The 14,475-nt window shown below is 40.8% G+C and overlaps 1 protein-coding gene across 2 annotated transcripts in view; it reads right to left on the bottom strand.

The window, feature by feature from the left end:
• The window catches only part of RIC1 (RIC1 homolog, RAB6A GEF complex partner 1), a 149,234-nt gene extending 135,731 nt beyond the window's left edge, over positions 1-13,503 (bottom strand). For both annotated transcript variants that reach the window (XM_010365092.2, XM_010365093.2), the window contains exon 1: positions 12,514-13,503. In XM_010365092.2, the coding sequence (XP_010363394.1) occupies positions 12,514-12,657 (144 nt within the window). In that variant the 5' untranslated portion in view covers positions 12,658-13,503. The remainder of the gene's footprint in view (positions 1-12,513) is intronic.
• Between the last annotated feature and the right edge of the window lie 972 nt (positions 13,504-14,475).

The following is a 14,475-nucleotide window of genomic DNA, read 5'->3' as shown; positions in this document are numbered from 1 at the left end:
TTAACTATAATATGGATTATGTTAATGATTCATAAACACCAAAGATGACTGCCAGGCACTGGCCTAGCAGAACGCACTGTGGTCCTGTGGTTGTGGTAGCCACAGAGGCAGATTCTCCTCTGCCTGTGGACAGGGGAAAAAGCGGGAAGAACTTTGTGTTGTGGTTTGAGTGCCAGGTTAGCCACAACAGAACAGAGTATCAGGCAAATTGCTAAGAATTTTGACGCCAATCCCTGGCTTCCAGACAGCATTTCTGGACTGGCCTGGGGTTTGGGGAATGAGACACTCTGAAGGGAAGGACACAAACCTGGCTGGCTTTGCCAACTGCTGATGGTAGAGCCTTAGGGCCTTGAGTGAACATAGGTGGCAGCCAGGTGGTGGTGACAGAAGGCCTTGGATGAGACCCAGTGCTCTGCTGGCTTCAGGTCTAACCCAGCTTAGTTTCAGTGGTAGTGGCAACAGGGGTGCTTGCAACAACACATCCCTAGTTCCAGGCGACTCAGCACAGAGAGAGACTCCATTTGTTCAGAAGAAAGTTAAGGGAAAAGAACAAGAGTCTCTACCTGGTAATCCAAATAATTCTTCCAGATTTTATCCAAGACCACCAAGACAGTACCTCCGAGTCTGCAAAAACCACAGCATTATTGGGCATGGGGTCCAAGTCCCTTCGAATAACTGGAAAGACTTCTCAAGAAGGACAGGTACAAACAAGCCCAGACTGCGAAGACTAAGATAAATACCTACCTCTTCGATGCCCAGACACCAATGAACATCTACAAGCATCAAATCAAGATCATCCAGGAAAACATGACCCCACCAAACAAACTAAGTAAGGCAGGGACCAACTCTGGAAAAAGAGAGATAGATATGTGATCTTTCAGGCAGGAATTAAAAATAGCTATGTTGAGGAAAGTCAAACAAATTGAAAATAACACAGAGAAGGACCTCAGAATTCTATCACATTTTAAACAAAGAGATTTAAATTTTTAAAAATCAAGCAGCAATTCTAACCTTGAAAAATGCAACCAATAAACTGAAGAACACATCAGAGTCTCTTAAAGCAGAACTGATCAAGCAGAAGAATGAATTAGTGAGCTTGAAGACAGGTTACTTAAAAATATAGTCAGAGAAGTAAACAAAAGAAAAAAGAATAAGGAACAGTGAAGCATGCCTAAAAACAGCATCAAAAGGGCAAATCTAAGAGGTATTGGCCTTAAAGAGGAAGTAGAGAAAGAGACCGGAGTAGAAAGTTCATTCAAAGGGATAAGAGAGAACTTCCCAAACCTAGAGAAAGATATCAGCATTCAAGTATGAGAAGGTTACAGAATGCCAAGCAAATTTAACCTAAAGAAGACTACCTTATGGCAGCTGGGCACAGTGCCTCACGCCTGTAATCCCAGCACTTTGGGAGGCCGAGGCGGGTGGATCATGAGATCAGGAGATCGAAACCATCCTGGCTAACACGGTGAAACCCCATGTCTACTAAAAATACAAAAATTTAGCTGGGCATGGTGGCAGGCGCCTGTAGTCCCCGCTACTCAGGAGTCTGAGGCAAGAGAATGGCGTGAACCCAGGAGGGAGAGCTTGCAGTGAGCCAAGATTGTGCCACTGTACTCCAGTGTGGGCAACAGAGCAAGACTCCCGTCAAAAAAAAAAAAAAAAAAAAAAAAGACTACCTTATGGCATCTATAGACTCTCAAAGGTCAAGGACAAAGAAAGGTCCAAAAAATGGCAACAGAAAAAAAAAAGAAACAAATAACATACAATAGAGTTCCAATATGTCTGGTAGCAGACTTTTCAGTAAGAACTTTACAGGCCATATTTCAACAATACATGGAAAGTGCTGACAAAAAAACAAACAAACAAAAGCATTTACCCTAGAACAGTATATCCAGTGAAAATATCCTTCAAGCATGAAGGAGAAATAAAGACCTTCACAGACAAAAAAAAACCTGAGAGTTCATCAACACTGGATCTACCCTACAAGAAATGCTAAAGGGAGTTGTTCAATCTGAAAGAGTATTTAATGACCAAGAAGAAACCATCGGAAGGTACGACTCGCTGGTAATAGTAAGTACATAGAAAAACACAGAAGAGTATAACTCCTTCTACTTGAGTAGTCTACACACCACAATTACACTCTTATTTTATAACTTCAAATAAATAACCTAATGATGTCTCTTGTAAGAGTGTTACTGTAGTGTGTAAACTGCTCTTAAGTAGAAAGACTGATGAAATGAACCAATAAAAAATAATAACTACAACTTTTCAAGACAGTACAGTAAGACATAAGAAACAAAAAAGTTAAAAAGCAGAGGGATGAAATTAAAGTGTAGAGTTTTAATTACACTTTAAACACTTTTTGTGTGTTTGTCTGCTTATACAATCAGTGTTGTTATGAGTTTAAAATAATGGGTTATAAGATAGTATTTGCAAGCCTCACAGTAAACTCAAATCAAAAACAGACAACAGATACACAAAACACAAAAAGCAAGAAATTAAATCATGGCACAAGAGAAAACGACCTTCACTAAAAGGAAGACAGCAAGTAAAGAAGACCACTAAACAACCAGAAAATATATATCAAAATGACACAAGTCCCTACTTATCAATAACAGCATTGACTATAAACGGACCAAACTCTCCAATCGAAAGATAGAGAGTGGCTGAATGGATGAAAAAACAAGATCCACTGATCTGTTGCCCACAAGAAACACACTTCACATACAAATGTATGCACAGACTGAAAATAAGGGGATGAAAAAGATATTACATGCCAATGGAAACCAAAAGAGCAGGAGTAATTATATAAATACCGACAAAACAGATTTCAAGACAAAAATTGTGAGACAAAGTATGTCATTATATACTGAGAAAAGAGTCAATCCAGCAACAGAATATAACAATCATCTGTATATATGCACCCAACACACTCAGATATATAAAGCAAATATTATTAGGGCTAAAGAGAGAGCTAGATCTCAATATAATAGCTGGAGACTTTAACAAGAACAATTCTGGAAATCATACAAACACTTGGAAATTAAACAATATGTTCCTGAATGACCAATGGGTCAGTGCAGAAATTAAGAAGCAAACTGAAAACTTTATTGAAACAAATGATAATGGAAATACAACATACCAAAAGTTATGGGATACAGCAAAAGCAGTACTAACAGAAAAATTTCCAGCTATAAGTACCTACATCATAAAAGAAGAAAAAATTGCCGGGGATAGTGACTCACGCCTAAATCCTAGCACTTTGGTTGCTGAGGTGGGCAGATTGCTTGAGCTCAGGAATTTGAGAACAGCCTGGGAAACATCTCTACAAAAATTAGCTGGGCACGGTGGCATGCAACTCCCAACTATTTGGGAGGCCGAGGTGGGAGGATCACATGAACTTGGGAGGTTAAGGCTACAGTGAGCTGAGATTGCATGACTGCACTCTAGTCTGGGGAATAAAGTGAGACCCTGTCTCAGAAAAGAAGAAGAAAAACTTCAAATAAATAACCTAATGATGCCTCTTAAACAACTAGAAAAGCAAGAGCAAACAACCCAAAATTAGTAACAGAAATAATAAAGATGGAGCAGAAATAAATTAACTTGAAGAAAATAATCCAAAAGACTAAAGAAACAAAAAGTTGCTTTTTAGAAAAGATAAACAAAACTGACAAACCTTAAAAGAGAAAACCCAAATAAATAAAATCAGAGATAAGAAAGGAGACATTACAATTGATACCACAAAAATTCAAAGGCTCATCAGAAACTACTATGAGCAACTATATGCCAATAAATTGGAAAATCTAGATGAAGTGGATAAATCCCTAAGCACATACAACCTACCAAGATTGAACCATGAAGAAATTCAAAACCTGAACAGACCAACAATGAGATTGAACCTGTAATAAAAAGTCTCCCAGTAAAGAAAAGCCCAAGACCCAGTGGTTTCACTGCTCAATTCCAACAAACATTTAAAGAAGAACACCAATACTACTGAAACTGTTCTGAAAAATACAGGAGGAGGGAGTACTTCCAGATTCATTCTATGAGGCCAGGATTACCCTCATACCAAACCCAGACAAAGACACATCAATAAAGAAAACTACAGGTCAGTGTTTCTGATGAACATTGATGCGAAAATCCTGAACAAAATACAAGCTAACCAGATTCAACAACATATTAAAAAGATCAGTCATCATGAACAAGTAGGATTTATTCCAGGAATGCAAGGATGGTTCAACATATGCAAATCAATCAATGTGATACATCAACAGAATGAAAGACAAATACTATATGATCATTTCAACTGATGCTGAAAAAGCATTTCATAAAAATTCAACATCCCTTCATAAAAACCCTCAAAAAACTGGGTATAGAAGGAATATACCTCAACATAATACAAGCCATATATAACAGACCCATAGCTAGTATCATACTGCGTACACAAAAACTGAAAGTCTTTCCTCTAAGATCAGGAACCTGACAAAGATGCCCACCTTCACTACTGTTATTCCACACAGTACTGGAAGTGTCCATCAACAGATGGATGGATAAAGAAAATGTGGTACTTATACATAATGGAGTACCACTCAGTTATAAAAAAAAAAAAAAAAAAAAATGAGATCCGGTCATTTACAACAACATGGATGGAAGTAGAGTTTGTTATGTTAAGTGCAATAAGCCAGGCACAGAGAGACAAACATAGAATGTTCTCACTTATTTTGTGGGATCTGAAAATCAAAACAATTGAACTCACGGTGAGAGAGAGTAGAAAGATGGTTACCAGAGGCTGGGAAAGAAAGGTAGCCGGGGGGATAGGAAGGGAGGTGGGAACAGCTAATGGGTACAAAAAAAAAGAGAGTGAGTATGACCTAGTATTTGACAGCACAACAGGGTAACTACAGATTGCAGTGAGCTGAGATTGTGCACTGCACTCCAACCTGGGCAACTGAAGTGAAATCCTGTCTCAAAAAAAGAAAAAACAAAACAAAACAAAAAACAAACACCTACTGTGTTCTCACAAAAATTAAAAAACTAAAACTTAAAAAAAAATTGCTATGCCACACATAGGACAAATACCTTAAATTCATTAATATTAAAAATGTTTATTAAACATCTTCTTTGTACAGGCACTATAGATAATACAAATTAAGATAGTTTCTGTGCTCCAGAAATGTATAATCTAGTTGGAGAAATAAAGCATAAGTGCAAAACTTACAATATAAAGCAGTAGTTCAAAGGAAAAAGCAAAATTGTCTCTGAAGATGACATGATCTTATATGAAAACCCTAAAAACCACCAAAAAAAAATTTAGAACTAAGAAATGAATTTAGTAAAGTTGCAAGATATAAAATCAACATACAAAAATAAGTTGTGTTTCTACACAAGAACCATGAGTATCTAAAAAGTAAATTAAGAAAACATGGCTGGGCGTGGTGGCTCACGCCTATAATCCCAGCACTTTGGGAGGCCAAGGCAGGCAGATCACCTGAGGTCAGGAATCGAGACCAGCCTGGCCAATATGGTGAAACCCCATCTCTACTGAAAATACAAAAATTAGCCGGGTATGGTTGCAGGCACCTGTAATCCCAGCTACTCAGGAAACTGGGACAGGAGAATTAATTGCTTGAACCCGGGAAGCAGAGGTTGCAGTGAGCTGAGATTGCTCCATTGTACTCCAGCCTCAGTGAAAAGAGTGAGACTTTGTCTTAAAAAAAAAAAAAAAAAGAAAAAGAAAAGACAACAATACCATTTACAGTAGCATCAAAAACACTAAATACTTAGAATACATTTAACCAACACTAAACACTATAAAATGCTGATGAAAGAAACTGAAGAAGGCACAAATAAATCTTATGTTCATGGATTGGAAGAAGTAATATTGTTAAAATGTCCATACCATCCAAACCAATCTACGGATTCAATGCAATCCCTATCAGAATTCCAATGATATTTTCACATAAATAGAAAAACAATCTAAAATTTATACAGAACCACAATAGCCCATGAATAGCCAAGGCCATTTTGAGAAAGAACAACAAAGCTGGAAGTGTCACATTACCTATGTGTTAGTCCGTTTTCACACTGTTATAACAAACTTCCCTGAGATTTGGTAATTTATAAAGAAAGAGGTTTAACAGATTCAGTTCCATAATGGCTGATGAGGTCTCAGGAAACTTATAATCATGGCAGAAGGGGAAGTGGGCATTTGTTACATGGTGGCAGGCAAGAGAGAGACAGCATGTGTAGAAGGAACAGTCAAACACTTATAAAACCATCAGCTCTCATGAGAACTTACTATCACAAGAACAGCACGGGGAAAACTGACTCTATGATCTAAAGATCTCCTACCAGGTCTTGCCCTCCATACATGGGGATTATGGGGATTACAATTAGAGATGAAATTTGGGTGGGGAAACAGAATCAAACCGTATCAACCTGATTTCAAAAGCTACAGTAATCAAAATAGTATGGTACTGACATAAAAAGAGATACACAGACCACTGCGACAGAATGGAGTCCAGAAATAAAATCACCCATGCATATATGGTCAATTAATCTTTCACAAAGTGCTAAGGATGAAGAAAACACATCCTGCAACACTGACTTTTCAACATCATAAACAGTGTTGGGAAAACTGGATATCCACATGCAAAAGAAGGACACTGGACCCTTATCTTACACTATCAACTCAAGAAAGATTAAATAGGGACAGGGAAGGGAGGATGGTTAATGGTTACAAAAAACAGAAAGAATGAATAAGGACTGGGTGTGGTGGCCAGTTCACTTGCGTCCAGGAATCTGAGACTGGCCTGGGCAACATGGCAAGACCCCATCTCTACAAAAAATTAACTAGGCATGGTGGCACGCATCTGTAGTCCCAGCTCTCAGGATGCTAAAGTGGGAGAACTGCTTGAGCCCAAGAGGTTGAGGCTGCAATTAGCCATGATCATGACACTGTACTCCAGAGTGACAAAGTGAGACGCTGTCTCAAAATAGTAATGATGATGATGATGAATAAAATCTAGTATTTGATAGCAAAACAGGGTGACTACAGTCCTGTATCAAAATATCCCATATACCCCATAAATACACAGATCTATGTACCCACAAAAATTAAAAGAAGAAGGATCAAAGACTTAAATGTAAAACCTGAAACCATACAAATCCTGGAAGAAAACGTGAAAAACACCCTGACATCTGTTTTCATGATGGCATTCTGGATGACATCAAAAGCACAGGTAACAAAAGCAAAAATAAACAAGCAGGATTACATGAAATTAAGTTATTGTATAGTAAACAATCAACAATATAAAAAGGCAACCTATGGAATAGGAGAAAATATTTGCAAACCATACATCTAAAAGGGGGCTAATATCCAAGATACGTAAGGAACTCATACAACTCAGTAGCAAAAAGCAAAACAAAACAAAACAAATAACCTAATTTAAAAATGGACAAGAGATCTGAACAGATGTTTTCCCAAAAAACAACCAATGACCAGTAGATGCTCAATACACTAATCATCAGAGAGATGCAAATCAAAACTATAGGATATCTCATACCTGTTAGGATATCTATGATCAAAAAGTCAAATTATAACAAGTGTTGGCAAAGATGTGGAGAAAAGGGATCCCCTCCCTGTACACTGTTGATGGGACTGTGAAATGGTACAGTCATTATGGAAAACAGAAGTTCCTTAAACTAAAAACAGGACTATCACATGACCCAACAATCCCACTTCTAGGTATATATCCAAAGGAATTGAAATCAGTATCTCAAAGAGATATCTGCACTCTCATATTCTTTGCAGCATTATTCAAAGTAGCAAAGATATGGAAACAACCTAAGTGTCTGTCAATAGATGAATGGATAAAGAAAATGTCACACACACATACACACATGAAATATTATTCAGCCTTTAAAAAACAAGGAAATCCTGCCATCTGCAACAACATGGACGAAACTTAAGGACACCATACTAAGTAAGCAAGACATAAAACAACTGCATGATCTCATACATGGAATATAAAGACGTCAAACTCATAGAAACAGAAGAGTAGAACAATGATTGCCAGGGGCTAGGAGGTGGGTGAAATGAGAGTACTTTGGTCAAAGGTACAAATTTTCAGGTATAAGATGAATACGTTCTGGGGACCTAATGTATGCCACAGTAACTATCATTAATAATGATATTTATTTCCATAATTAACACATATCGTATACTTGAAATTCGCTAAGAGAGTAGGTCTTAAGCGTTCTCATCCCACATATAAAAAAAGAGGTAACTGTGTGAGATGGTGGATCTGTTAATTAGACTGACTGTGGTTATCAATTCACAGGGTAGATCCAAGTATCACACAGCACACCTTAAATATATACAATTTTTACTTGTCAATTATACCTCAACAAAGCTGGTAGTAGGGGGGAAGCAGCAGTTCATCAGAAAAATGAACACTTATGGTTATGGTAGGTAAAGAATGACTCATAAAGAAAGGATTTCAACAGCAGTTAAAGGATGGATAATATTCGGACAGGCAGAAATGAGGCAAGAGAGCATTCCAAGAAGGGAGTGTCTGTGATATCAAACTAAGGAGTTTGAACTTCATTCTCCAACCAACAGTGAACCCTAGAAGACTTCAGAGCAGTGAATTTATAAAGAAGGCTCTCTGGAGGCAGTGAGTAATAGAGTTAAAAGGGTGAGAAATGGGAATGCTGGGAAAATACAAATAAAATGGTCTTCCTGAGGTCACACAGTTAATCATATACCTGATCCAAAGCTTGGTTCTTTTGAAAGATCATTGTTTTTTTTTCCATGATTAGCACACCAATGGGAACTAAGTTTTTGCTCAGGATTACTAAATGACATACAATTTATTTTATAAGCCTAGCAATTATTTGCCCATTTCAGCTTTTTATTAGCTACCTACAACAGTGATAACTCACAAGATTAATCATATTAACACACTAACATCTTTACACAGTTCACATATAACATCTCTTCATCCCTTTTATACACATCTGTATTTTACAGTTGGTGTTCAAAAATACTTCTGAAGGTAATCTAAATGTTTAAAGTCAGTGACGTGAAAAATGAGATATGATTATACATCTAATTTAGAATGGCTACATTCAAAGATATCATTTTGATGTTCACATATATAGACTTTCATATTCACAGTTAGTATATTAAAGGAGTAATTCTGGGCCCCTAGTACAGTACAAAATGTAATTCATCTCACACTATACCTATGTCAATCATAAATCATAACCTACCTTATATAGCAGTTACATCCTCAAAGCTGAAACTAGTCCTTTTACAACAACTTTAGCAGAAATGTATCAACTGCCCCTAGTCAAGTTCTACCTCTACCACCCCAATGTAGCCTACACATATTGAGTTTTAACACCTTTTTGGGGGCTCCAAAATGTAACATTGGGGCTCCAATATAAAAAAGCTAAGTGACTATCTAGAGGCTCTTTTGTTCATAAACAACACTATACTGTATTTCTCAACTTTGGGGTAGGACATAATTATTAAGAGATATGAGTCTGTAACAGTGGAATTCCGAATACCTACTTATAATAGAGGACAGTAGGTATAAGTAGTAGGTAAAAGTTCACTAGAAGACCCATATAGTGTACAGTTAGAGACTTTAACAGAGATTCACAGTCTTATGAAGCATCATTGTACACATACAATTTCCACAATTCTTTTGAACATTAAAACAACCAGCTTAGATGACCAAACGACTGTCCCTTCCATAAGGCTAGTTGTCTCTCTTTAAAACCTATCCCTCCTAAGAGAGCTTGATTTACTAAGTGAGCCCTAATAAAATTTCAAGTAAGCAAATCTTGTTTTATCATCTCTATGAGCATGTCTCCCTTCCTTCGAATGCCCTCAAGCAGCTGTTAAGACTTCAACTCTGTAGAATCCTGTAGATCTTCAAAATATTAACATAAAATTACTTGTATCTACAGCCTCTCAAAAGTCAAAGCGTTTAGCAGCTCCATTAGAACTTTTAAAACCAATTCACTCTAAATTATGGAAGTATAACTGACAGCCCTTTAATTTACCTAAAGGCAATTTCACTTTTAAATGAAGTGTGTTAATCTAAATTTATTTTAACATATACTTTCAGGAAGTTTAGAAATTAGAAAATCAAAATGAAAACTTTCATACAGAGTAAGAAAGCGCATATCTCAGGAAGAGAAGATTGGAAGCTGGAGTCTAGCATACGTATCCCACTCACCTAGGCATGTAATCATACACCTTATAATCACTTGATTCAATACCTGATTTTTTAGTTTTTTTTTTTTTTGAGACAGAGTCTTGCCCTGTCGCCAGGCTGGAGTACAGTGGTGGAATCTTGGCTCACTGCAACCTCTGCCTCCTGGGTTCAAACGATTCTCCTGCCTCAGCCTCCCGAGTAGCTGAGACTACAGGTGCATGCTACCACCCCCAGCTAATGTTTTTGTGTTTTTAGTAGAGACGGGGTTTCACCATGTTGGCCAGGATGGTCTCGATCTCTTGACCTCGTGAATCCTGATTTTTTTTAAGTGACGACAAAGCTGGTGCCCAGAGACCAAGGTTAACCACTCATGCTACAGTACTGTGCAGCCTCCTGTAAGGTATCCTGCATTTCATTTCACTCCAGACCTCTAAACCCATGGGTTCCCTACAGCCTAACTTCTGCACACTGGAACTTAATAGTAGTGGTCCCTGGACTTCCGTGGAAAAAAGAAGCTGCATGTGAGGTGAGAATTTGAAAGAAGAGTATACATAGTTTAAATTCCAGGACTGTCTTGGATTTCTAGATGTGGTATCTAACTCCAAAACCAAACAATGGACATTCTTAAGAATATTCACAATGTCCCTAAATTAAAGCAAATTTTTGTGCTCCTCTTATGGGGGAATAAAGTGGTTTACAGGCTTCTGGTCAATTCATACTGTTTACTTTTATTTAAAATTAACTTAGGTCTGCCTTTTTAAAGGTAAGAAAAGTTAAATTTTAGACGTCAAGTCTAAATTTGTTACATTCAAAAGGAATTATGTACTAAATTCAAAAGACAATTTAAATTCAAGTTCCATTTTTTCTGCATGTGCTTTAAAGTTAATAGTTATATACACCTAAACAAATTAAAAATTATTCAGCTGGCATATACATTGTAAACGAGTATCTTATTTAGGAACCAGATGATACTTTATAGATATATGTGTATATATTTACACGTTTATATATATATACACATACATACATATTCATAATACAATCAAGCACTAGATAAAATAGTCATATTGGTATTATGATTTTATAACAGTTTTGTTCTGATTTGCATTTGAAAATTAGATCCGCCAAAACTTGATGGCAAATAGTCTGATTTACAGCCCAACTATGACCGTCACAGGAGACACCAGAATTACCCGTCACTAAATCCCATCACCAGTTTTACCAGGGATGTGGGTAAGGACGGTCAAGGGCATTACAGGCAATCGAATACAAAGGTTTGGGGATTTTACCAAACTAAAACCAGTATTTCACGAAGATCTAATAAGGACAAGGTCACAACCTATCCCACATGGTCAAATTAACTTGGAAAGGGGAAAAACTTCACTCTGACATCGATTGGTACTGCCTTCTTTGGGGAGGAAAAAAAGCATTTTTATACTCTGAACTCCGTCGTTCTCACTGACAAAGTTATAGCAGTGTTTGTAGAGAGTAGGGAGTATCCCATCCACCACTTCTTTCTCGTATCTACTCAATACAAGAAAGAAAAAGATAACCAGGACTTAAAGCAAAAACAATTCAGTTCCATGCTCCTCCCAAGCCTTATTATTTCCAGGTGTTATAACTGGGAGTTGTGCGGCGAGATTTGAGTTGTACTTCCGCTCCTTTAACCCCCTACTCCAGAGTCCAAGAGCAGCAGCAAAGAAAAAGACCAACTCGAAAGTGGGGAAGGGATGTTGGGGTTAAAGAGGGGAGTTAAATAACCAGACCTTTAGTGAAGAAAAAAGAATTCAGGCTGTAGTTTCTAGAAATAATTTATTACAGGCCTGTAAAGTCTGGCGCTGGGTAAAGCCCAAGAGGCTTTCCCTAACTCCAAAACAACGACCTTTAAAGGGAGGGAGGGTTGGGACACCATAGCGGCCGGATTTCTAATTGTGGAAAGTTTAAACAAATTTGTTCCTCGGGGAATGGGGGAAGGGAGGGAAGAACAAGTCTGGGCTCGGCCGGGGAGCGTGCGGAGTCTGCACGGCGCGGCCGTCGGTCCAACGTGGGGAGGCTCAGGGATTTTCGGCAGCAGCGACTTCATCCACCCCGGACCGCAGGCTGGAGGACGTGCCTGGAGCCGGCGGGTACGTGCGGCCAAGTCGGTGGAACGAGGACGCGGACGGCGAAGGCAGGTGGGTCTGGCGAGAAGGGGCAGGGGTCGCTGGGTGGAAGTTGGGGGTAGGACGGCGCCGGGGGGCCGGGGAAGCAGCGGCGAAAGGCGGCGGGCGGCTCTACTTACTCGGCTGTACCAGATGCTGAGGCGGGCCGCGGCCAGCACAGCGAAGAAAGCCCTCTGCGGGTCGGACTGAACGTGGAAAGGCTCCTCGGTCGGGCTCCCCAGAGGGCACAGCAGCCTCTTGGGCCAGCCGCTCAGAAAATACATGGTCCTTGCGGAGCCACCGACGCCGGGGCCCCAGGCCCCGGCTCCCAGCTGCGTCTGTCACACTCAGCGGCCCCGGGCTGGCAGCCCGCCTCCCACACCGCCACCGGCCGAGTCGGCGGCGGCGCCGGCGGCAGCTCGGGGCATCTGCCCGCTGGCCTGGCCGGGCCGACGCGAGGCTGTGCGACGAAGGAACCCCCAAGCTGAAGGGGCCGAGTGTGGGGGAGGGAAGGGGAGGGAGAGTAGGGACAGAGAGAGGGCGGGAGGAGCGCGGAGGCCCGCCCCGGCCCCGCCCCTTCCTCAGGCCGCGCGGGCGTCACCACGCCGCGCCGCGTGGGTCGGGCCGGGGAGGGCCGACGCGCGCTCTGGAGGCTCCTGCTGTCCCCCTAGCTGTATCCTGAAGCTCCGCCTAAGCCTCGCCCGCGGCTGCCGGGGTGCGTCGGCACTTCTGCTCGCTGGCCCAGCACTTGCTCCTTTCCCTAGCAATCTCCAGGGTTTTGCCTGGAGGACCTGGCAACCGCCTGAGACTCCGAGACAAGTGGGACGAGTCCAGGGATAACGCAGCAGCAAGGCGACTGGGCCCGTGGAACACGCCCTGGCCTGGCCAAATTGGACCTCCCTTCCGGATTGGCGGCGTCTCGGTGGGGGCGGGCCGGATGCCGAGGAGCTGGAGTCACGTGACGCCCTGCGCGGATTCCCACTCTGGGCTGCTGGCCTACTGTGGCTGTAGAGGGCTGTAGCGGCTTTTACCGTGTGAGCCCCTTGAATGCCGGGGTCTGCAGTGAGAGCTGGTGATGAAGCTCCTGCCCGTATAAAGCTTACATCCCTAAGGGAGCGTTTATTTAGTCAGTAAATAAACCACTCACCATGAAAGTATTAAGTTCTGCCTTCTGCCTTTCAGGAGTTCTAAATCTGTGTCTGAAATCGGTTTCCATTCGTCTGAGCCTCTACCAGCCATAACTTTAGATAGGAGGAGGCTGTCTCTTTCGTGCTGCAAAAGGCTCGGACTTAGTTTTAGAACTGGAAGGGACTGGTGATAGCTTAGGTCCATATTTAGCTTTTGGACTCCAGGTATCACCTTAACTGTAACTTTCAACGGATTGACCCAGTGGTAACGTTTGAATAGAAGCAGAGTTGAGGGGATGTGGTGTGGAATGGGGAAGGAGAAGTTTCAAATAGAAGATTTGCTTCTCGTTGTCTACCTTTTTTGTTACAGTTTGAATTTTTACATGTTTGTATTACTTTTTCAATTAAAAAGCCAGGTTTAAAAACTGAACCCACATTAAAAAGTAGCAACATAGGCGGGGTGCGGCGGCTCACGCCTGTAATCCTAGCATTTTGGGAGGCCGAGGCGGGCAGATCACTTGAGGTAAGCAGTTCGAGACCAGCCTGGCCAACATGGTGAAACCCCGTCTTACTGAAAATACAAAAAGCTGGGTGTGGTGGCAGGTGCCTGTAATCCCAGTTACTCGAGAGGCTAAGTCAGGAGAATTGCTTGAACCTGGGAGGCGGAGGTTGCAGTGAGCCATGATCCCGCCACTGCACTCCAGCCTGGGCAACAGAGTGAGACTGTCTCAAAAAAAAAAAAAAGTAGCAACATAAACAGAAAAAAGGAAACAGAGGAACTTAATTCATATTAGATATAGCATTGTAGCTGGTATTCGTAACAAAATATGTAACTTTCTGTAATTTTTCTAAACATTCACCGCGTTCCCTGGAAGGTGATTATAGAACCCTGGATTCCTCAAATGAAGGTTGAAACTGCCTCACCACTCACCAGCCTGTTGTGATCAGGTTGTCTCCTTGGCGTCTACCCTCCCA

Source organism: Rhinopithecus roxellana, chromosome 16, assembly GCF_007565055.1.
Source record: "Rhinopithecus roxellana isolate Shanxi Qingling chromosome 16, ASM756505v1, whole genome shotgun sequence".
In the NCBI taxonomy this organism is placed as follows: domain Eukaryota; kingdom Metazoa; phylum Chordata; class Mammalia; order Primates; family Cercopithecidae; genus Rhinopithecus; species Rhinopithecus roxellana.
This window is presented reverse-complemented; position numbering and strand designations above follow the sequence as displayed.